The sequence below is a fragment of the Vidua chalybeata genome, chromosome 3, assembly GCF_026979565.1.
Source record: "Vidua chalybeata isolate OUT-0048 chromosome 3, bVidCha1 merged haplotype, whole genome shotgun sequence".
Lineage (NCBI taxonomy): Eukaryota > Metazoa > Chordata > Aves > Passeriformes > Viduidae > Vidua > Vidua chalybeata.
Window position 1 is genome coordinate 38,067,470 of NC_071532.1, and position 24,117 is coordinate 38,091,586.

General features: G+C 42.5%; 1 protein-coding gene across 2 annotated transcripts in view; it reads left to right on the forward strand.

The window, feature by feature from the left end:
- Positions 1–47: 47 nt before the first annotated feature.
- The window catches only part of EFEMP1 (EGF containing fibulin extracellular matrix protein 1), a 45,681-nt gene continuing 21,611 nt past the window's right edge, over positions 48–24,117 (forward strand). The window contains exons 1-5 of one of the 2 annotated variants that reach the window (XM_053939168.1): positions 48–378; positions 633–721; positions 849–936; positions 3,853–3,901; positions 4,080–4,340. In XM_053939168.1, the coding sequence (XP_053795143.1) occupies positions 856–936; positions 3,853–3,901; positions 4,080–4,340 (391 nt within the window). In that variant the 5' untranslated portion in view covers positions 48–378; positions 633–721; positions 849–855. The remainder of the gene's footprint in view (positions 379–632; positions 722–848; positions 937–3,852; positions 3,902–4,079; positions 4,341–24,117) is intronic. The other variant, XM_053939169.1, reaches the window with a different exon arrangement.

Genomic DNA, 24,117 nt, shown 5'->3' on the forward strand with positions numbered 1-24,117 from the left:
CCGGCAGGGGGCGCGCGCGGCGCCGGCGGGACAGGCGCCCGTTCTATTTAGCCCGGGGCAGGCACCGGGCACGCACCGACAGCGGCGGAGGAACAGCGGCCGCCGGGCACGGACAGACAGCGGCTGCCGGCAGCGGGAGAACGGGCACCGCCGGCGCCGCACGGCACCGGGGGGAAGGACAGCGAGCGGCCGCCGGCACCGCACCGACACCGCGGGAAACGGAACGAGCGGCCGCCGGCACCGCACAGACACCGGGGGAAAGGGAACGAGAGGTCGCCAGCACCGCACCGGCAGCGGGGCAAGGAGAGCGAGCGGCCGCCGGCAGCGCAGCAGAGGCGGTGGACGGGAGCAGCGACCGGCGCTCGCCCGGTCCCGCAGGTAGGAGCGGGCTGCGCAGGCGGCTCCGTGCCCGCCGCCCCCCGGGCAGGGCTCTGCCCGAGCGGGTCCCTGGCAGAGCCCGGCAGGTGGGGGGTGTTCCCTACGCCTTGCTTTGACCGAAGAATTAGTTTTCCGCCCGAAAGCGTGCGCCGGCCGGGCAGTGCCGCTGCCCGCGCCTTGTCCGGCGCTGCTCCCGGTGAGCGCTGGGGTGTTTTAAACTCCATTGACTGGTTATTTCCGTCCCTCTCTCCCAGCTGGATAAAATCCTCGGGCTAGGAAGCACGGCCAAGCCTCACCCTCTCCTTGCGGGAGCGAGCGGGCAGCGCCGGGCCGCTTCTCCCAGGTAGGGGCTGGGTGGGCTCGCCGGGCAGGACACGGTCCCGACCCGGTCCCAGAGGTGCTACAGCCTCTTCCAGCAAAGGAGACCGCTAAAAGCATTCGTGCTTGATTTGTTTTTCCTTTCTTTCAAGGTTCACGATGTTGACAGCTATGTTCTTGGCTGCGCTCGTTCTTATTACAGTACATTCTCAGGAAACTGAGGAAACCATAACGTACACGGTAAGGTTTAATAGACCTGGAGATAATTACTGCTTTGCGGGGATTCTTTGCTAAATGACCCTTAAGAAAAACCGAATTTCTTGCCAATGTATAGCATGTACTACAGAGGTCGATGAGTTCGAATGTTAACCATAAAATAAGCTGTTCCTGCACTCAAACAGTGTTTAAAAGTTCAAGTTGACAAGTTCAGTTGTATTGAGCAAAATACAACTGCTTGTTTGGAAAAGTTTATCTGTGTACTCAGATTGAGGGACTGAACAAAATTTTAATATTTTTAAGCCATTTTCATAAAGGTGGAGTCCCTAGGACCTTCATTTGAAATATATGGAGTTTGACAGATAATTAGGTCAAACATTCTTTTGTGTTTTCTTATGGATGTTTCAAGCTGCTTTTAACAAAATGTAAGTACTTCCAAATCTTAATGAAGCTGGAGACTCTTAATGAAGCATCTGAATCCTGGAGTGATCATGGAACCGTTCTTTTCTGAGCTGATTTTGAGCAGTGGTTTTTTCATGGCTTGTTAAAATCGTTCAAGAATACTGGAAATAGGTTCTGCTTGCAACCAAGTGGCAGGCTAAGAGATTTAAAGGCCTTTTTGTCGGGCTTTTTCTTTTCAGTCTGCTTGTGTTCAGTGCTTGGCTTGCATAATGCGTGTCATGGAAGGAGTGCAATTACCCCAGCTTGGGCTGGGGAAAGACCCGCATTTTCACATCTGATTACAGTTGTAATCCCTGCAACTTGCTTCATATGGGTGGACCTCTGCATATGTGCACACACATCAGCCCAATGCCACACAAGCAGAAAATTCTGCACACATGCAAAAAGTTAGAGAACCACAGCCAAAGCCTGGGATTGTGTCTTATACAAGTAATCCCACTGAAGTCAGTTGGATGGTTCAAGCAAGTAAATATTGCAGAGTTGGACCTTCTTGTAGAAGTCAGGGCTTAAAGAAGCCTCAAGTAAGCATCAGGAAGTCAATAATAAAATACTTTAACACTGGGCTTTAGAAGCATTAGGGTTTTGAAGGCTGGGAGTAGTTTTATTTAGAGGCTTCTGTGATTTACTTTTGTTTTAAAGTCTCTGTATATAAGTGGAAACTGAAGATGTGAGTACCTTTTGAAAATCTGGACTAAACAGGAGGATCCCACCCTCCTCCTTTCTCACAGTTATTATATGAGGGGGGTTTTAATTATGCAGCATTTCACATAATTCTGATTATACCAATTGAATATTTCTAGTAAGCCTACGTAACTTGGGCACCTATGCTCCATTTTCAAGGAGGTCTTAGCCTTTAGGTGCTTCACTGGTGTTTAAACGCTGATCATGTAAAATGAAACAAAAGAAACAGCTTTGGGAGATTTTGCTCTTGGGATGCTACTGTTTCTCATGCACATATTGTATCCATGGAGGGCCAAATCCTTTGCTATTGTAAAAGCCTTTGGCTGCAGTAATAGATGGACTTGGCTCCTTGCAGTTAAACAGACAGTACTTCTGTTGTGCATTAACAGGAATTGGGTGATTCAGTAAATGCATGAATTAGCTGTTTTCCTTTGGGTTTGCCTTTTCATAGATTCAGTAACTTTGGAGTTGTCAACTCAGCACGTAGTCAATCCTTTAGAGAGTGTCCACTTACCCCTAGGGGAGAAAAACCCTTCCAAGCTACAACTTGCTGCCACATTTGACAAATCACTGGTGTCACCTGCAAGAGAAGAAAATATTTTCAATCCTCCTGCTAAGTCAGAGTCCGTCAGTATCAAGTCCCTCAAAGTAACTTGAGGATAGGACCTCCAACAAGTGGATCTTGGCACCAGAAAGTCAAGTTTGTCACTTGTAAGTCTCTCAGCAGCAGAGGAGTTGCAATAAGATTTAGCTTGCTTGACTGTGACTAATTACATTAGTCAACGCCATTCTTTTTTTTTTTGTATGGGGCCATTAAAGTAATATCCTTAGCAGCCCAAGATGCACCTACATAGCACAGTCTGGTTGATTCAATGGTATTTTAATATTTTAAATGTTCCTGCTGCTGTTGGTAGCACCATGATACTTTGCTAATCAGTCTCTGTAACTGTGACCTGTGGTTAAAATGACTGCCCTTTGGATAATTTAATGGTTTTGGGCATAGGAATAATGAAGATGCAGAGCAGACTATTTAAAATCTTTCCTGAACTTGCTGGTGTACATTGATATGAATAGTTGCTGAGTATAGCCTTGTTTGAATTTTGCGAAGTTTTGTATAAATAAGTAGTCCTGCTGTTATAAACTCTAAGCCTTTATTGTGTGTCTCACAATATAAATTGTCCTTCCTAGACTGCAGTTTCTGGAGTCATATGATTAAAAAGCATGTGAATGAATTTCCAGCTGTCATGGATCTTTCCCCATTGCTGGAGTGCTAATGGGAGAGAGGATGAAGTCCAGGGGCAGAGAATCTTCTTAGTCCCTTTGGCAAAGAGAGTCTGGGAATGAAAGAGGTTCACCTGTTGGAAGGCAGGGAATAAAATCCAAATTCAGAAAAACTTACTGCTTTTCATACGAAGATTTTCATTCTGGTCAGCTTGGTCACACCAGAGATTATCCAAGGATTCAGCCAAGGAGAGATGGTATAACACAGGGCACAGGAACAAAGGAAGGAGAAATCAATGGTTTTCTCACTTTGCTCCCCAGCCTCCTCACAACAAACAATATATTGGGAACTTCATGAGACAGGGGCGCTCTCTGTGTGTCATAGAGCATTCCAAGTGGGAAGGGACCCACAAGTTTTGCTGTTCTTGCACAGCAGTGCTGTACCAATTGCCATTTTTTCTAGCCTACCAAGATATTGCATTTCCATTTGTGTCACACTTTGAGTTCACTGAATACACTGTTTTTCCAAAACAAAGAATCCCGAGTAACCAATTTATTATTTTTGTTTCTTCACAGCAATGCACAGATGGCTATGAATGGGATCCTGTTAGGCAACGGTGCAAAGGTACAGTAAATAATTTTCAAAGACAGACTTGTCACTGGTATTCTTAAAATATTCTCACTGCACACCCCTGTTTTGGACACGGAGGTGTATGTGCATGTCTCGTCGTGTTCTTTGTGTTAATGGCTGTTGCAGAAGGTTCGACTGTTAAAAGCATGACTTGTGTTGTTGCTAACCACAGATATTGATGAATGTGAAATAGTCCCAGATGCATGTAAAGGTGGGATGAAATGTGTTAACCACTATGGAGGATACCTCTGTCTACCCAGAACAGCGCAAATTATTGTAAATGAGCGAGAAGAAGCAGCAGCTGAATCCACAAGTGGTCGAAACAGCGTCATTCGCCGGACCCCGGCCGACCCCCAGCGTGCCCCTCCCAACCCAACCCACCAAATCCAGTGTGCAGCTGGGTATGAGCAAAGTGACCACAACGTGTGCCAAGGTAAGCCAGTGCCTGCCTCAGTTCTGCTCCCAGTGCAGTTGCAGTGTGAACACAGACCCAGGGGAATGACAGCCTGTAGCCCTTGCACTGACTGGAAGGGACTGGTGCTCCATTAACACCTTTAAGGATACAAAAATAAAATACAGAAATGTCACTGTTGTTGTTCAAGGCATCAGAATGTGCAGTTTGTTGCAACCTTTACAGTCTGTTCCATCTACTTTTGGGTTAAAAAGTTGAATTAATTCCGTTGTCTGCAGCTCCTAAAAAAAAGTCTTAAAATTACTCTAGTGAAGCATTTTGTGTTGTATTAAGTATGCCTAGGAAAGAAAGTGCTCTGAAAAGAGTGGACAATACAGCAAGGAATAAGCAATTTGGAAAGGTTTGCAGAACTCTGTATTTTTCAGTAAGTGAATGCTGAATGAACAAAAAATAACCACAGGATGAAGTTTTGCTTAGAGCAAGCTGCAGTGCAGAACGGTCCTATATTTTTATTGTGGATAAGGAATATTCCTCCAGCAGTAGGAACCCAACTTCTGAACAGCCTGTGCTCTTCTGATCTCTGTGGAAGTAGCCCTAGGCAGACTCTGCCAGTTTACTTACAGTCCTAGCCTGGCTACTCTTTGAAACTATGGCAATGGAGAGCTTTCATCTGAGTGTACATACACCACACACAGTGCCAAAAATTCTCAGGGCATTAGCAATGTTAATTGTATGCATTCAGGAACCAGCCTCACAAGCACTTCTGTAAACTAAGACTGTTTCATTTATTATTTTATATAAACAGTTTACTCTTCTACTTGCTGAAGTAACAAATGTTTCGGCCATTGTTTTGTTTTCTTTCATAGAAATATAGTCTACCCCTTGCTCACAAACTTGCTTTTCAAACACATTGGAGGGACACCCATGCAAAGAGAGGGCAAAACTTGACCCCATGGTTCATCTTTTCCACTTTGTGGCCTGCAGCAGTATAATCACATAAAATAGTACTTTAGGGACTGTAATCAGGGCAGGCTGTAATACACAGTGGTAGTTTCCTTCTCCCTGGTATTCATGTACACAGGACATTATTTATCACTAGTAAGTAAATTCCCTGTCATTCTGGACCACAGTAATCATCATGGAGGCTGGAGGAGTTATTTTTGTAGGCAAAGCCTCAGAGTTGCATTTCTGGCTTATCTGCTCATGTCCAACATTTCTGTCACTCTGATTCAAGAATGTCAAGTACAGAACCTACCACAGGAGGTCAGATCTCCTTAACCCTGGGCGTTCACTGGAGATCATCAAGGGAAAATCAAAATTTTCCTTAGATGGAAAATTGGCTTTTTCCTTAGTTTAACTTGGCAAAGCAGCAGCAAAACCAGGAGCAGAACTGCTGGGTTTGGCCCGGTACTCCCTCCTTCAGGTGATGCTGCTGGCAATACTCTTCACTGGTGAACTGTAATAAACTGTTCCAACTTCAGCACATAACATTTTTATTTGATAAAAAATGCAAGTCATGCTAGAAAATTTCAAAATATGACTATCCCTTTTGCTATACTGGCTTTAGGTGTGTACATTTGGGATACAGTAGGGCAGTTTGACAGCATTTAGTACCCATAGTTTGTGCTCCAAACAAAGGTTGAGGGTTAGGTTGAACTGAGAGACTGACAACTGGTTAAGGTTTCTGTTTTCTTGAGGAGAAATTGGTGGTGAAAGATTACTATTATGTTACTCCATGCTCTGGCTTCCTGGAACTTGCAACTAAGTATTTCTCTTCAATTCCCAAATCTTTGCTTAATTTATAACAACATCTAAGTATTGTTACAGTACCAGAAGTTTTAACCAACAGGCACACAAGCTATGGTGAAATCTTGGGCTTGACTGCATGAAGCTACTAATTTCCTCATGCCGACATTTCAATCTAAATGCAGAAAGCATGAAAATATTAGTGTTTAAAAGCTGAAATGTATTGTATTGAATGCATTCCAGCTGGACAAAGGGTAGTGGACAGTGTGCTTGAAATGAAGGATAAAAGAGTTTTGGAGCACTTAAAGCATGCATCCAGTTTCATGATCTTCATGCTTTTCACTGCTGAAAATATCTTATAAAAGATAATCTTGATCAGCAATGGTCCCGCTGCGGATTTATTTAATTATGGTTAAAAGACTTTGCTATGATAACTGCTCGAGGCTCCTAGGGAGTGTAACTTACAGATATAGTCACACTTAAGCTTGTTTTATTGTTTAGTAAATAAAATATGAAGTCCAGCTCCTTCTAATTGTTTGCAGATGTATGACATTTTCCTTCCAGTCCAGCAGCACTAAGTATTTTATAACCAATGTGAAAGTGTGGAGACCTCTGTTTCAAACAATAACATGCTCCAAGGAGCTGAATTACTGACATCATGCTGTAGTGTGAGGGGCCTTCTGTTTTAACACAAATGTCCACTCCCTTTTTAAGCATGGAACAGTGTGGGAATGACAGGCCAAACACACTCCTGTGGTTCCTGTGCTTGGAATAAATGCCCATAAATGACACTGGTCCTGATGGACTTCACTCCAGTGATGTGCTGACACACGTTCTTATAATTACTAGTGAGCAGAAACATGTTCTAGTGTGACCACGTTGATGTTAGAAGTGGATGTAGCAAACATTTCCTGGGACATTCTTAAGACACTCTTTTTGAGCAGTGATGCCAGGAACCCCAAACTGAAGCAAGAATGAAAGAGGTTATTCTGGAGGAAGATCTCTTATGTGGAAAGAGTTGTGCTTCAATATAAACACTTGAACTGTACTTTAAATTCTGAGTTTATGAACTTATCTAATCCCCTCTATCTCCATCCAAATCAGTTCCCACTTCACTGTCACTCCTAAATTTGGTCCCTAAGGGAGATTCCCATATGTGGCACCTGGTCACACTTTCAGGAAGCCACTTGGATGTTCAGTCCTGTCCCTGTGAGGGTATCACTGTAATGGGGAAGAGCAAAAAACAGAGTAAGAAATAATTTTAAACAAATTACTGAGTTATCTCAGGTTACCAGACATTTTTTCCCTGATAAGAACCATGAATAGCTGCACTCTGTGCCAGCATACAGGACTGAGTTTTATTTTACTTTGTTGTTAGGCTCTCTGTGATTTGAGTCTGCTCCTGTTGAATTCAAAAGAAAATCACCCAATTAATTCAATTTTGTCAAACCTAGTCTGCAAGAAAATACTGGCTTCTCCTATAATGTTAATGACACTTGAATGAAAAAAGGGACCAAAAAGGTACCAAATAAACTGTAAACTTGAGAAGGGAAAAGAACTTATTTTCCTTAATTCCTATAATGTTGGCAATACAAGCAATAAAGTAAGCAAACATTTTTGCTCCTCAGCTAGATTAGCTTTTGATATTTCTCCAGCCTGTTTGTAACCCTTTGTGCTGCTGCAGTGTCAAGTACAGGAGGCAGACAGATTGCAATACAAGAGATTAGTGCTTGCTTCTGTGGGAGAAAGACATTTTTCCAGAGTTCTGTCCCAACTTGATGGACATTGGTTGCTTTTTTCCTCCTCTGTGGAAGGAGGAAAAAATGAATTTGTTTTCTGTGCTGTGGTTATTTTTCCCCCTTCAAAATCACTTTAGGTATCCTTACACTGGTAGAGGTTAAGTTTTTTGTTTTGTTTTGTTTTTTAGTACTTTTCAAAGTAACTTATCATACTCAAGCTATGCTTTTGACTCAAGAAGTTAATTGTGAATAAGTCAAATAAGGCTAAATTTTGCATCTGTAGAATCCTTTTTGTTGTTGTCCTGTTAAGGAGGGAGGGAGGGACAAGGGGGAGCAGTTCATGATGTTTTCCATAGAAAAATCACTTTATATTATATGTATTTACATATGTCAGGGATGTGCAGCTGGCATATAAAAGACATAAAAGGTGTGTGAGTGCGGGTGCACTTGGCTGCCCTTGGCAGAGCCTGGCTGTGCTGTGGCAGGAGGCTCCTTCCTGGCATTTTGGCTGGGGCACTGCAGCTCCTAATGAGCTCCACTCATTGCACTTTGATTCCCCTCTCTGAGAGCTCCTGGAATGTGCAGCCACATCCAGCCCAGCTGAATGAAACTCAATGTGAAATGCACCCCACGGGTGCCACTAATGTGCCACCGCCACTAATGTGCCACCACCACTAATGAGCACTCAGCCTTCAGGGCCAGACTCCAGGGAGCCTCAGAAGTGCATGGACTGGGATTTTGGAACCTCTGCACAAAGCTGGGATCTGCTCCTATGGGCTCAACCCATTTTCTAATACAGACACAGCCTGTAATACAGCTATAGATATTCCTTAGCCATGGAAATGTTTTTGAGAGCTTTTTGTAAAATACTGTACTATCCCAAGTTTTCCCCCTTCTTGTAGGTAAAGGAGTACTTTTAAAAATGCTTCAGGGCTACTTGTGGCTGCCCCATCCCTGAAAGTGTCCAGGGCCAGGTTGGATGGGGCTTGGAGCAACCTAGGATAGTGAAAAGTGTCCCTGATCATGGCAGGGGTGGTACAAGATGATCCTCAATGTCCCCTTCCAACCCAAACTATTTTATGATTCTGTGAACACCACTAGGCCTGTTGAGTTTGAGGATAGGGTGAAGATAGAGCCTATGGCAGGAAAACAAAGGCCTGGTTAGGTGGTTTAGGATGGCAGTAGGTCCAAGTGCTCCCTCAGGCCATGTGTTTGTGCAGCACTCCAGTGAGTGGGGAACACTTGCTGCCAGCTGTAGCCACTCTAAGAGACTGACCTGGTTACATGTGCCACTTCAATACTCATTACTGGGACAAGCCATAGGAATTCTGCAGGTCTAAGAGGATCCACATAAGGACAGAAGCTGACACTTTCACAGCTCTTTGTTCATGGCTTCCAATTAATTCCTTGTACATTTGGATACATCATGCAGAGATCATCTTTCATCAGCCCATCCCAAACCAACTGTTCAAGCTGTTAATCTGTGAAACTGCTGCATTCTGCTGCAAAGCAGCATCTCTTTAGTAGCCCTGAGGGTCCAGAGGGCGTTCACAAAACCCATCTTGTTTTGAAGGCCTGGTTTTGGGCATTTTTGAAATCAGGCCACTCTGAATCATCTTCCCATCTGTGCTATTTGCACAGCTGTGGGTGTCAAGTCAAGACCTTGGAGAGATATTCTCTATTCTGTCTGACCATTTTACTGTGAACATCCATCACAAGCATAAATACTAGCAGCTGCTTTCCTTTCCTGAGTTAGTTACTGCTTTCCCATCATCCTGACCCCTGCAGGAATACGCTCAGTGTGTTGCTGCTACAGATTCCTCCCATTTGCTCATCCTGCTAAGTGTGCTAGAGGCAAGCAAGCTTCCCCGAGCTGTATTTACCTTAGCTTCCTGAATTGGGATTATGCAGGCAAGCATTGGACTTCCAAGTTTAAGTAAACTCATTAGCAGTTCTCATGGCCTCTTGCAGCAGAAGAATGGGATCACACAGTAGTCACCTCGGCTGTCATCCTTGTGGACTGCATTTGTTGATTTTAAAGCCTGTTGCCTTAGTAGTTCAGAGAAGGCTCATGTTTTGACAGACAAAACACAGCAAATGGATGCAGAAGGCACATGGCCTGAAGAAAGTCCAAACTCCAGCCATCTGTCCTCCTTCAGAATTCCTCTCTCTAAGCCGGAGGTCTTTTTCACAATGCAATCAGGAATAACACCAGATAGCAAAGGGGAAGAATGTGCTCATGCCTGATCCTGGCTTGGCATCCCAGAGTACTTGGCACCCCATTAAACAGTTCAGAGCACTTATTTCTCTCTTCGAGGAATTCCCTGTACCTGTTGCAGACACTCAGATCTGTGCATCCTACAAGTCAGGAAAACCACACCAGAAGTGAGGGCTGTCACCTGCTGCACTCAGCAGCATCAGAGAGCACGAAACAGGACTTGGGGCAGCACTGGCTGTGTTCCCTGTGCCAAAACCTGCTCTCAAAGGAATATATTCCATAGCATCACAGTGATACAGTCACTTCCCCCACCAGTGCCAAGGCACCCTGGCAGCTGCTTTTAGCACCTTTCTGAAATAATTTTATAGTGACAGTATTGCCACCGGGATGTTCTCATTGCGCTTGCTCTGAGCAGTTGTTTCCTCCCAGTCTCCTGCACTGTCACTCTTCAGCCTCCTGAGAAACACTCTGTGCTCCTCCTCTCCCCAGTTTTTTGCTCAAGATGATTTTTTTTCAACCACCACTTTTTTCCTCCATTTTCAAACCTGATTCCTACTTTTGACTAATTAACGTATAAAGGAAGTGCTCTTACCTGTGTTTTATTTTCACTCTTGTAGTCTGGGTTACTGAGTCATATTTGCTAGAATGTTTCTGAAGGATCTCAGCATTGCAGACACATTTTTCAAAGGTCCAGGATCTTTGTTGAGCATCTCCAGTGATGGGACACAAATTTAGGAAGCTGGAAAATTAGTTCAAGAGCTGAAATTTGAAACTTATTTTCCTCATTTTATTCTCTTTCCAAGTGATATCTCCCTTCCCTTGCTGGCCAGGGAAGATGATAGCTGCTGTTTCTGTGTGCCAAAACAGCCCTACAGGAAGAACAAAGCTTCCTGCAAAGGCAGCAGAGGCCTGTTTGATTCCTCCCTGCACCACCCAGGGATGCCTGTGTGGCTCTCCCTGTCCTTTGCTAGGGAATCCCATCTGCTGCCCTACAGCCAAGCACACCAGTCTCCAGCACTGCAGGAATTCATTCAGAGTGGTGGTTAGGCCTGCTGGTTTGCCATTTTCCTACTGTCAAAAACAGTGGGAGTGTTACAGGACTCCCTTCTAGCGATACATTTTTGGTCTGGTAGAAACCGCAAGGAGAGTGTAATTTTTGAGTTCACCTACCAGGTTGCATCTTAAACAGTCCACATTTTTTGTGGTGTAGCCAACTCCTCTTGTGCAGCACTTTGTCATGGAAACTCCTTTGTGCTGTGTCTGTGTTAACTGGGATTAATGTAAACTGAGCTTGACCACCTCCTTTCATTATACTTAAAGATTATTTATTCTTTTCTTCCCCTCTGTGATGCTTTTTGAGCTACTTTTTCTGGGCTATCATCATTTATGCACGGTCTAGAATAAGTCACACAAAATTTAAGCCTCCTTTGGGCTGAAGGGTTCTTGTCAAAGGGAATTTTGCCACATACCTGTCAAAGTGTTTAGATGCTTCTATCCACAAGGCTGGAAGATCTGAACTGGGCTTGTAAGATCTCTGTTCTTTCTGCTCTGACAATGGAATAGGTAATCAGACATATAAAGCTCATGAGTAAAAAGTACGAAATTTCACAAAGAAATGTTTCATCTTTAATTTGCTAAATTTTGTTTTCATAGAAGCCAGATAGCAACAGTTGGAGAGAAGGTTGTTTGCCATAATTCAATAGACAGCAAAATGTAACCTGAAAAAAAAAACTATGCTAAATACACAGGAATGCTGTGTGTACCTTCTTTCATCTACCTTTTAACTTTACTAAAAATACAAGAGGGACTTGCAAATTACAGAGCTCCGTACTATTTTAGCACACATGTAGTTATTATAAAATGCCTTTAATGTTTATTCCCATTTGTGTCTCATTTGTTAATCTGAAATCATGTTAAAGGTTGGTCCTGTTGTAAGCAGAGTAGAGAAATGTCTAATTTTTGTTAGGTATAATTATATGATCAAAGCTGAAAAAAGTGACTAAGAACATTTGTTGCACACACATTTATAAGCTACAGTGCTAAGAAAAAGTTCTTAAGGCTAAGAAATTAATTAGACCTTTTCTGGCAAAATATATCCCAAGGTCTTAATTAAGCATTTTTAAAATTAGATATTCAGTAGCCCCTTGTCTGTTGCTCTTACTGAATGGCTTAAATAAATAACTCTAAAGGAAAATTCTTCAATGGAATGACAAAGGATTCAGTGTGTGAAGGTCTGTCTCCTGGGAACAGATATTTACTTTGGAAAACTCTCAATCTGGCTTTATTAATTCCTGATTTAAAAAAATTCATGCCTTTGAGTGGACATTAATTAATTAAGCCTGTTTTGATCAGCTCTGAGAAGATATTGCTGAGCCTTTCTTTACAAGCTGAATTTAACCTGAAGGAAACTCCTGGTCTGGTGCATGACACAGTGTGAGATGATTTAAGCAAATCTGACCCTGCACTTGAGCATGTTCAGCCTGTGCCTGAACAAATGTTCCATAGAGATTCCTGAGGACAAGCAGAGCTCATTCCAGGGTTTTTATGTGCATCTGCCTGCATGGGTGGGATCCCGTGAACAGGTAACTGGGCAGAACATGTGCAATCAAACCAATCCCACTCTCAGATGGAAACCAGAGACAAACTCTGACCAGGCAGATTAACTCTGACCCAGCAGATTGCTGTGCAAAACTGGGCCTTATATCAAGAGTTAAGTTTGGGTTTCAATTTCAATTAAAATTCACCAGAGTTAAAGAAATTCAAGGAGGGAAAAAAAATATAGGCATCTTGTGGGATATAAACCCCCATAATTCCAGAAAAGCAGTTATTTGGACAATCGATTCCTGAATATCTTGTAGCTTTATAAATTTAGAAAGAAATCCTTATCAATACTGTAACAGCCTACTGTTGTCCAAAGTACTTAGAATTGGAAATACAAGGACTTTTGACAGGTAACAATGTTCTGCGTTCTGGTTTTAAAGAGGTTGCCTACAAGGTAACATTTAATAATCAACTTACTCAGAGAAAAGGAATTAAACATGGCAAAGTGAGCAGAAATTTAAGTGTGATTTTAGCTGACATGACCTATCTTATAAAAATAAAAACCAGGAGAAACAATCTCTCTCCTGTATAAACTTACTCTGGGGAGAATTTTAAGTGTCTGGGATTCAGAATAGGTAGAATTAAATACACTTTCAGAAACAAATACTTGCTTGTAGTTTTTAAACCACTTTCTTCATAAATTAATTTGCTTTCAAGGGACTTTCTTATCAGGAGCCAGTTCTCCACAGAACTTGGAGATGATAAAACAAGGACTGGGTAAAAGAAGGACTTGCGTGTTACGCCTGGGGTGAGTTAAAAGCAGGACTATAGGAATATTTCAGAGGGCAGTGAGCACAGAATCACATCAGAAATAAGCAGGGCTTTGGAGCAACCCCTGCTCTGCCCCTGTGGGCTGTGGATGACACCTGACTTCACTCCTCCCAGAAGCTGTTGGGAGACTAAATCAGGAAAGAGTGCAGAATCCAAAAGTCATTCAATTTCCCAAGGGGAAAGAAAACACGTGTTCTTCTCTGACGTCATCCTGCCTGTATGTATTCTGCATCCAGACCTTCTTCAGTCTTATCTGGCTTAACTTGAAGCATCAAGACAGATTTCCTTTCCCAGTCTCTCCTTATGTGTTACTGGAGTAGAAAATAATATGGGGATGGTTGCAATACCCAAAGATATTGCTGAGATTTCCAGCACATTTTCCCTGGAGCAGAAGGCACTGTACAAGCAGATAAAAATGATATACTTATCACCACTGAGCACCTCTTGGGTTTCTGGTGTTTGCAGGAGCAGCAGAACTTTCCAGCTTGAATTAACCTGAGGTTAACTCCTGAGAGCATTTGTGCAGGAAAAGTTGGGTGCAGGAAAATTTGGGTGAAGGAAAACACCCACCCATTTTCCCCATTGCAAACACTGACCATTATTTAAACAATCCAGAAACCATATTCATAGATTTTAATCTATTAATCAGCATGTGAAAAAGGATGATTTTGGGGAAGGGGAAACTTTTTGGTATGTATTCCAAGACAAAGTATTCCTCTGTTAGAAACTGTGGCTCTCTATGCCTATAAAAAAGAAAATTCCCCATTTCTAGACAAGATATTTTTATGAAAATATTGCTTCATTATGTATTTAAATCAAAACATTCTCTCCATTCTGGTTACACTCAGAGTTCAGTATCCACTGTGAGGAGAATCTCTTTCTTACTATGTATGCAGATTTATAAGGCTCCAGGCACCTTTGAAATAAATTGAAAGCACAGCCATGTAATGGAGCCAAACCCCAAAGCCAGCCAAGGAGATCCACCCAGCAACATCCTCAAACACCCTAAGCTCTTCCCCTGAGCACAGCTTTAGCGCGCTGGTCTTGATCTTGTCTCTGCTTTCTCCACCCTCCTAAAAGCTTCCTGGGGGATTCCCCAGCTCCAGAGCCATGCAGGGGCTGTTTGGGATGCAGGAATAGTTCACTTGCTTGGTTTCCTTCCCTCTCAAACAGCCCAGGAGCAGAGCCTGGGACAGGGGGGTACTGAAAAACAGGAGCAGCAGGAGAAAGCAGCAGCTAGGGGATGAAGAGAGGTTCTAACAGTAGATCAAAGCATAGCAAAACCATACAGAAATAATCAAGGCAGGTTTGTAGCTGCTTTTTCCCACTTTGAAATTTACTGTTTGAGTATTTGTGATGCTGGAAGGTGGCATGGTTGGAGAAGCCCCCCCAAAGGAAATGCTTCCCGAAATCTCTGCATTGGGATAGGAGTGAGGCCAACAATTTTGATCAAACAAAGGTCTGGACATTTTATACAGCAAGAGCAGAAGTTAAAAAGCAGCAACTTTTGAAAAGGTTAACAAACCTAATTTATGCTTAGGGCAATCCTCAATTCTTAAAAAATGTCAGCATGAGGCTGATTGTTGAAGAGCAGATTGGTGATATCAGTACTTCTCTGAGGTATCTCCCAGTGCCCAGTTTGAGACAGCAGAGTCGGTATGTTTTCCATCTTTCTGGATTTGGTGGCTGTTATCTGTGGGTTGAACACAAAGCCAATTCCCCAAAGCTCTGGCTAATCAGTCTGGTGGACATCAGATGTTCAGTTCCATAATGGAACCACTCCTGGCCCTACAGGCTGCAGAAGGTTGAGCCTTTTTTGGGAAAGCACAGACTAAGGTAGGTTTTTCTTTTTAAATTAAGAGCATTAGGAAATTCAGATGAAAGTTTCTGTAATTCTGACAAAGTGGTGTGTAAATAATCTGATTGTTATCTGTCAAATGCAATTTCTGTATCAAAAAGGAATCAGGTATTGATATCAGAACATTGTCATCGTAGGAATCAGGGTTTGTTATTGTGGGGCAGAGCAAGCAATACTGAAATTCAGTGACACTGAGTACTGACACAGCTTCCAGGGGCCCTCCAAGGTCCCATTCTCCTGAACAACATGTGCATGGAGAAGGAACTGTCCTTCACTAAAAACAGCCTCATGGTGCATGCACTTCCCTACCTTAAGGGTTGGACTTGATGACCCCTTTCAACTCAGAATATTCTGTGATGTGTGACTTAACTAGCACATCATGCCCCACAGTTGCTGTGTTCAGTGGTGCCTTTGGGACAAAAGCAGCAGCAGGAGCAGCTTACATCATTCCTTGCATTTGATTCTTTGTTTTAGTATCTGTCATGTCCAAGCCAGCCAAAAAGTGGCCTCAACACATTCTGGCTGGTGGAGGCTGAGGGAGCCGTGGGGGCTCCATTCACATGCCTCATGTGTGACCAAGCAGGGGCTGAAGAGCCACTGCACAGCCTGGTCCTCAGGGTGGGGTCCCACTCCTACTACAGCCCCAAGCAGGAACCTGGAAGCAAAGTCTTAAAGACACCAAAGGGACTGGTTGGGATTTTCACATACTCAATGGCCATTGGGGGGTTCAGCCAGCAAGAAAAACCGCAAGTGTGTAAGAACAGGAAAAACAGCAAAAAGGCAGCAGGAACCAAAAAAGGGTTTTTCATCTGGCTGTAACATTCCGAGCAGGACAGCTGTGGGATGTGCCTGGATGGAGCCCATCCCGGTGGAACGCACCATCACACACTCGGCTCTACAGCCCAGAGTTCCAGAACTGCCTTTGTCACACAAAGCCAGCTTCAAGACAGCATTACTGTCCCATTGGGATGCACTTGGGATGGGCTGCACAGACAACAGCCCTTAAAAACTGGAATGATAATATGCAGGTTTTTCCATTCCTATCATTTGTCCTTAATTTGAAAAATGAAATGCTTATGTCCCATTGTTAACTATTCTTAGCACTAATTTCACAGTTTAGCACAGTGGTGACCAACTGGTTTCCTTACAGTTCTTCTCTTAATTCACAGCTGGGCTGAACTTACTTGTTTTGAACTTACTTACTTAGGTTGCATTAAAAAAAGGAAGTTGTGTGACAGTCTCCACATGATTTAATCAGAAACCTCGCTGCACTCAATTCCTGCCTGAAGAACACTATAAAAAGTCAGAAGAAGGAAAGGTAGTCAAGTTCTCCATTCTGGTTAATAGCTTAGAGTATGTTTACAGCAGCCCAATTCAGGTGAGAAGGAGCCTTGGAAGGTCTCCAGCCTGACATCCTGCTCTGCTCTGAGATCAAGCCTGGGAGATTTATCCAGTCAGGGCTTGAAAAACCCCATGGAAGTAGAGCACATAATTTTTCTGGGCACCTTGTTGCACACCTTGACTGCCCTAATGGTGAAAAAAGTTTTCCCTATACCTAGACTCCCTCCTTACAATTCATCCTGGATTGACACACACAAAAGAGATGTGCTAAAAATGCAAACTTGGGGGAAGAACAGGGTTTTTTTCTTACAAATGTGTACATGAAAAAGTGTTCTCCATTAGCAGAGGTAACAATTCTGGGCAGCCCTAGGTTTGAATGAAAACATTTTCCTCAGGAGCAGACTGGCTGAATATCATTCCCAGCCTCCCATGACCCAACTCCCACTACAAGTGAATCTCTGCAGCTTTTTAATTTCCAGTTAAAAAAAAAAATAATATCAATGTGTATCCACAAACAAGGAAATAAGGGAAGTTTCACTGATCCATGACTGTGCTTACTTGAACTCTGAATAACTGCAGATATTTTCATAGCTAGTGCCCACCAAGCTTCTCAAAGTACTGAGAGAATATCAAGACTGATTTCAATAAATAAAACCACTGTTTGTACTTTGAAATGTCATATTAAGACACCTTCAGTTACATTCCAGCATTTAAAGCACGCGTTTAGATCTCAGTATTTTCCCTGACACCTTTGCACATGCCTCAGTTTTCACAACTGCTCACTGCTGGCATCAATCAGGTTGTTGCTAGGAACTTTTATTTTAAAACCCCTCACTAAAAAACTTGCCAGAGCAAGCCTGCAATACCAGGCACACGCTGATCCTACTCATGGGTGGGTAGGAAATGCTTGAGAGTATCGGAGGGAGTAGCCTTGATCTGGAGGAATTGGCTGTTTACTCAGCTTGCAGTTCCATTGCTGGGACAGTTTTCAAATCCCTCTGCTGAATATCCCAGCTTGTCTCACATCTACCAATGCTGCCCCTTTTAGATACCCTTCAATTCTTGTTTCTCTTTAATTCCTTACTTTCCCCTCCTCTTTTCTTTATTACTCTTGGCAACAAGGCCCAAAACCTGACTGAAAACAGCAGTTCACACTGTGGTCCTGGATAAATTATGGTACAGTTAGCAACGTCACTTTCAAAATGTTATTGAAATAAAGCTGCTCCTTTAGGAAACCAAATACTATACAGTTGATGATTTATGGTGACTCCAAACAGGACTGTGAATTTGGAGTGCCAGACGAGGCCATGTTGTCACTTCTACTCACTAAATACGTTGTGCCACTTCTCTATGAAATGAGGCCTGGATTGGTTACAAGAACAAGTTCCTCAGTATCTTCCCTGTAAAATCTTATCCCTTCTGGAAGTTGAATTTCCAACTTGTTGACGATCTACAAACCAGATCACTTTTGTCCCTTCTGAGGAGCAGATGGATGCAGGGGCTGGTATGGGACAGAATGATACATAATTGCATCCACAGAGATCATTCCAGGAACCTCTCAGATTGCTTTTCTGGCTCAAGGGGCCTTGCTCTCCACCACTGGACATTTTGGGCAAGTACATGTACATGTATAAAGTGTGAAGCCTAAAAATTCCTGCACAAATAAGAGGAATAATAAATCAAGCCCAAGAGTTTAAAGGCGATATGAAGAATTAACCCGTTTGCTGAACCTTCTCTAGATAAGAGGTCATTGTTCTTTGATTTGAAAAGATTTTTGGTTTTAATATGTATTTAGCCTTACTTATCTATTATACTTTGCTTCCTTTTTATTTTCCTTTCATTGAAAACAAGGCCTAACTCCTTAAAAATTGTTCGGACTTGATCCTAAAACACACTGAACACTTCCTAGTCAAGAAAATAACAGGGTACAAGAACCTTCATGACTTGGATTTCATTTGTCAGAAGTGTTTTTGAACCTCTGAAATCCCTTTAGAAGACCCTGTGGTTATTAGCTGAGACATTTTTTCTTTCATGCTGATTTTTTTGCCTGTCCATGAAATCTCCAAAGCAAACTAACAGTCTGTGAGATCCTAAATAAATTTAGATACAGATCTCACTACAGAGGATGTTCAATTAACTGCTAGAAACCAATCTTGTCATTAGTCTTCCACTGGTGTTTTGCATATTTATTGGTAGCATCTGATTAATGAAACCCAGCCTCTAAATCAGGGCAGTTGGTTAAATGCTATCTATGAAAGTCTTCAAGCTACTGAAGCCCACATGTTTTCAGTCTGCTAAAAAACTCCTCCTCCTCTTCAGTAGTCCCTGTCTGGAAACCTTGTACCTTGAAAAAGCTGTTAAAAAAAAAAAATCTTTACAACCCACAACTTTCATTACCTGGTTCTTGCTGTCCTCTAAAATGCCCCCCCTCTGTCCTCTCCGTTTGCTGCTTGAACATCATCATGAGTTTTGGTTCAGAGTTTGGAGCAGCACAACAAGGGAATCCTCCTCCACAGCCAGAGCTTCTGAAACCAAAGAGCAGAGAGAAATCCAGGCTGGACCTCCCAAACTTACACAAGGAATTTGAGATTGATTAGCCTGGGAGAAGGCTTAATGTTGCACACAATGGTTTGGGTTATTCCAGTTAACAACTATAATTGCATAAATAATAGCAATAGTAAATTATTTTTAATTACTTTAAAACACTTCAACTTTAGAATTTTAAGCTTTATCCTATAGGTAAATTTACCTTTATCCTATAGGTAAGAAATTTATGTGCTCATAGATATTTATTCTTTCTCCACTATAAATAGACTCTCTTCCTAATACTGAGGTACATCTCTCCTTCCTTAACCTTTTCATTCTATTCTTAGCTCTTGGCATTAATTACTTGGATATAATTAGCCTCCCCTACTTAGATTCATCTTTTGCCAATTCACCTCTTGCCTCATCAGTTCCTGGAAGGTAGCACTTCCATGAGGAAAGAGCCACCAGCCAATTTTGTTGCCATCCAGCAGCTCAATGAGGATGGTATGGACTTGCCCTTACCTGCTCCACTGCAAAGCTGAGTGGACAATCAATGCACTGGAATTAAATCCATCTGGAAGGCATTTGAGGCAGGCAGGCATCTCTGAGAATCCTCAGTGTGATTGACTGCTTTTTCCAATAGCTTTGATGAAAGTCTAAATTGAGAAATCTCTTCTCCCATCCTGCAAGGATTTATGAGCAGAATTTCTTTTGACCAACCACCACTGGCCTATGTTCAGCAGTATCTGAGGCCCTCATGTTTTCCTGTGGATCCTGCCCAGCCATTAACCTCTGCAGTGGATTTTAATCACACATTCATGGCTGTCTGCTTAAAGCTCCAAACAGCCAGGCAGTGCCAAATAATGTACTGACAATGTCCTGGGCATCCCTCAGATGTGTCAGGATGCAGACAGGCATCCCTGGCACTTGGCTCATACATTCCATTTGCAAGAGCATAAAGATTTGGGATCTCATGCCTTTTAAAGAGGGGAACAGAACACACAGAGAGCCAAGCAAAAAAAACGTTGGGGGGAAACAAAAAAAGGACAAGAAAGGTCCTCAGTGCTTTTTTAGGAAGGATGGCTACAAGAAAGATAGAGAGGCACTTTTTGCAATTTATTTCTTTGCATTGAGAGAGTAGGTTTACATCAGATATCAGGAAAAAAAATCTTGGGTGTGAGGCCCTGGCACAGATAGTCCAGAGAAGTTGTGGCTGCCCCATCCCTGGAAGTGTTCAAGGCCAGGTTGGACAGGGCTTGGAGCAACCTGGGATAGTGGAAGATGTCCCTGCCCATGACACAGGGTTGGAATTGGATGAGTTTTAAGACTCCTTCCAAACCCAGCCATTCTATGGTTCTAATGCTTCCCACTCATCTTTCTTCCTGGGGCCAGAAGCAAGAGAAGCATCTCAAGCCACAAAGTATTTAAAAAACTTGTCCAGTGAATCTGTCAAGGCTTGTTCTTTCCCTGCCCCCCGGTAGCTGCAAAGCCAATTCCTTTTATTCCTGCCATTCTCTGGAGGCAAAAAGCTCGGTTTGGACAGGCATCAGTTCCTTATGATTGTCCCACAGATCTTCTCCCTGTGTCCTGGTCTCCGTGCTGCTGGAGCTCTCCAACCCCTGCCAGTGACCCAAGACTCTCCTGAGGTGAAGCAATGGCCCAGACCAATGTTCCCTCCTTGGGGCCTGTCCTTGGCTCTGCTGCTCACAGAGCAACACATTCTGGGGAGCACCCACACTTGGTCACAACTGCAAATGGCTTCAAAAGCAACAATTTTCTTTAATTTGGTTCTAAAGTGCTCTTTCAGGAATTTTATCAACTTACAGGGAGTAGCAGGGATTGTTGAAGGAGCTGCTTTTCCTCTCACGACCACCATGCAAAAGCTGATTTTCTCACCGGGCTGTGTCCTTACAAAGCCTCCATGCTCCCTTATCTGCATTCTGTACATTTTAAGATCATCTGAAGACTTGCACAGTGCTGTATCTATTTTAGAGTGTTTTTATTGGCAGCTGGTGTATACTACCAAGCACCCACGTGAACAAAATTACAGAGCCCGGACAACTTTTGTACAGAATTCCTTTGGCCATGGTTTCTCTGTGGGTTTCATTTGGCAGAAGTGATATCAAGCAGAAGTCTTTCCCTCAGCTTCTGATGTAAACTAAAATACACCTTATAAATAGAAAACACAGGCATTAGGATCAGTGCCTTTGGGCAATCAGCCACCTTTGGGCTATGGGAAAAATTCAGTTAGATATGATTCATAAATATAATGAATAGGGTGCCATAAACTCACCTTGCTCTTCACAAACAAAGGCTCATCCTCTGCCTTGAAAAATTAGAAGGGCAGAACCCAAAGGAACAGGGAAAGAAAAACAGGAGAAGAGTGGGAGACTTAAGGGGGAGAACAAAAAATGGGGCTTCAGTTGTCAGTGGAAAGTATAATTTTGAAGCCCACCAAACAATATGTGTAGCAAAACTCCACTGCATCCCTCCATCCCCCATTCCTGCTGAGCTCCAGCTTTGCTTTACAGAGCTCACTGTGTAAGACATTTCAAAAAGCACTCAGTTTGTTCTTCAGGCTCTGGTTTGCTGAAGGCTCCTATTGATTACAGCTGGAGCTGGATCAAGCTGGGGCTGCCTGTGTTCTGCTGGCAGCCTCTGGTTTGTAAATACCTTTCATCTCATCAGCAGTGATGATGATGTGCTGGGATGATGTGGCAGCAATTATTTATCTGCTGCGTTGGGTTTTCTCCTCCACACTTGCCAAGAGCCCTAAAGTCAGGCCATAGAGAGGGATACTGACATCTTTACATTTCCATTAAATCTTCCTGCTTCTGAAGGAATTCTAACAGCTCTATTGTCATTTCAGCAGTTTTTTCTTTCCTCACTTTCATGGTGATAGATTTGGAAGCACTGAATCTATTCCACCAGATTTAGCAAGTTTAAACCTGTCACAAATAACCTTGTTATCTGATAGCAGTCCCCAAAGGAAAATCCCCTCCAAGCCTCCCTTTTCCCAGGTTTCTGAGCATCCTGTCTGTATCCAAAGATGAAGCAGAAAAAGCAGGTGGGGTAGGCCTTGGTTACCCTCTGAATAGATTTACACACTTGCTTAATACCATGTAAATACTGACAAATAAAGCATGGATCTTGTCAGACTTAAGAACTTAGCAAATAAGGAGCATTAGAAACAGCAAATAGAGCTGAAGTATCTACTGCCAAGTCAGTGAGAGATCCCACGTCCTGCCTGGCAATCACTCTAAATACATCCTTTCTCCCACTTCATGTGACCTTTCCAGGTCAGCAATGTTGTGTGTTAGTTTAATATTTTAAAACTGGGACTTTACTGGTATTTGGCCTACTTTTTGCTATTTATTTTCTAAACAAATGCTAGCCACTCCCTACTCAAACTAACCTTTTAAGCTTTGCCAGGAGTCTGTGAAGATCACAAGGTATTTAAAAAAAAAAAAGAAAAAGAAAAAGAAAAAGAAAAAGAAAAAAATCACATGCTCAGGCAAACAAAGCAGGTTGCTGCACTTCCCCCTCCCACCAGCCCTGCAGCTGGATGTTCATAATGCTTAGGAGTTCTCCACTTACTCTAGGAAACCCTGCTGAAATCTCATTTGCAGTGAAAAGTGCCAGGATTATGGTAGCACAGCATCTATTCTGAGGCAAACCCATGCAACTTCCCAGCCAAGCACCAGGGAAAAAAAAAAAAAAAGAAAGAAAGGAGTAAAGCTGTCCCAGTTGCTACTTCTACTTGATTGCTCAAAGGCAGCTGGGAAGGCAGATCCTCAGCCTGAAAGCAGAGCACATCCCAATTTTAAGGCAAAGGAAATTTGGAAGAAAAAATAGTTCTGTCTTCCCAAGGAAACTTCTGGTTTTTAGAATGTTCGTTTTTATTTATTCCTGACTCATTGAAAGAACAATGTATTTTTCGGTGTCTTTTTTTTTCTTTTTTTTTTTGTTCCCAAACACAGGAAAAAAAAATTGTGGCTAAACCCCAGAAAAATCTTAGAATGGGGCCAAAAATAATAATAATTTTCAGTTTTCAGAATTTTTGTCAGGTTTTTGAAAGAACAACAAATACTTCCCAAGCACTGCTGTAACTTACTAACTTTAGTGGACTGCACGCCCTCAGCTTATTTCAGTTACCACTCTCATCCATCTCCCCTTTTCCACAGTCTCCCCTGGGCTCCTGTCTTGCTTTTCCCATGTTCCTTTTCCTTCCTTCATTAGTATCCATACTGCTTTTTCTTTCTTTTTTTTTTTTTCCTTTTTTTTTTTTTTTATTTTACCTTCAAAGGATTGATTCCTTTTCCCCTGGTGCCTCTGCCTCACGTTTGATCCTGCCTGGGTTCACCTCTTGTATCTATTCTCTTGCAAACAAAGAATTTTTAGAACTTCAAACTCAATTTTAAGCCCTCTTCATGTGAAGAATTACATGGAAAATTAAATTTTCCACTTAAGTTCTAAGAAGGAGGCAGTTAATAAAAATTCTTAGGGCAAAACAGGCAAACAAAAATTTATAAGATCCAGTTCCTGATGGTTTTGTTAGATCAGAACTGTCTAACACTGCTTGTTTTTGGCATAGTCAAATTTATATTGCCACAGAAACCTTAACTTCTGCACACCCTTTCACTTCACTTGAACTGTGCAACCTGAACATTGTGTTTTTCTATCCCAGCTCTTCCAGTCCCCTCCCGTCCCTAGAGTATATTTTGGACCAAATCAACTGATGTGTCTTTTTTACAGTACTATTTCCATAGTTTGGTTTTATTCTTCCATCATTCAGAAGTTGTAGGAGGCGTGAAAGTGAGAATTTCTTTTAACCATTTCTATTTCATAGCCCAGTGCCTGCCAATAACACTTCAAATATATTTTACATACGTTTCTTCAAAACAAGGCATCTGTGGGTACGTCCAGCCACATGCTAGAAGTATCACATAACCACATAGGAAAAATTCAGAACTAAATCATACCTTCAAAGGCATTTCT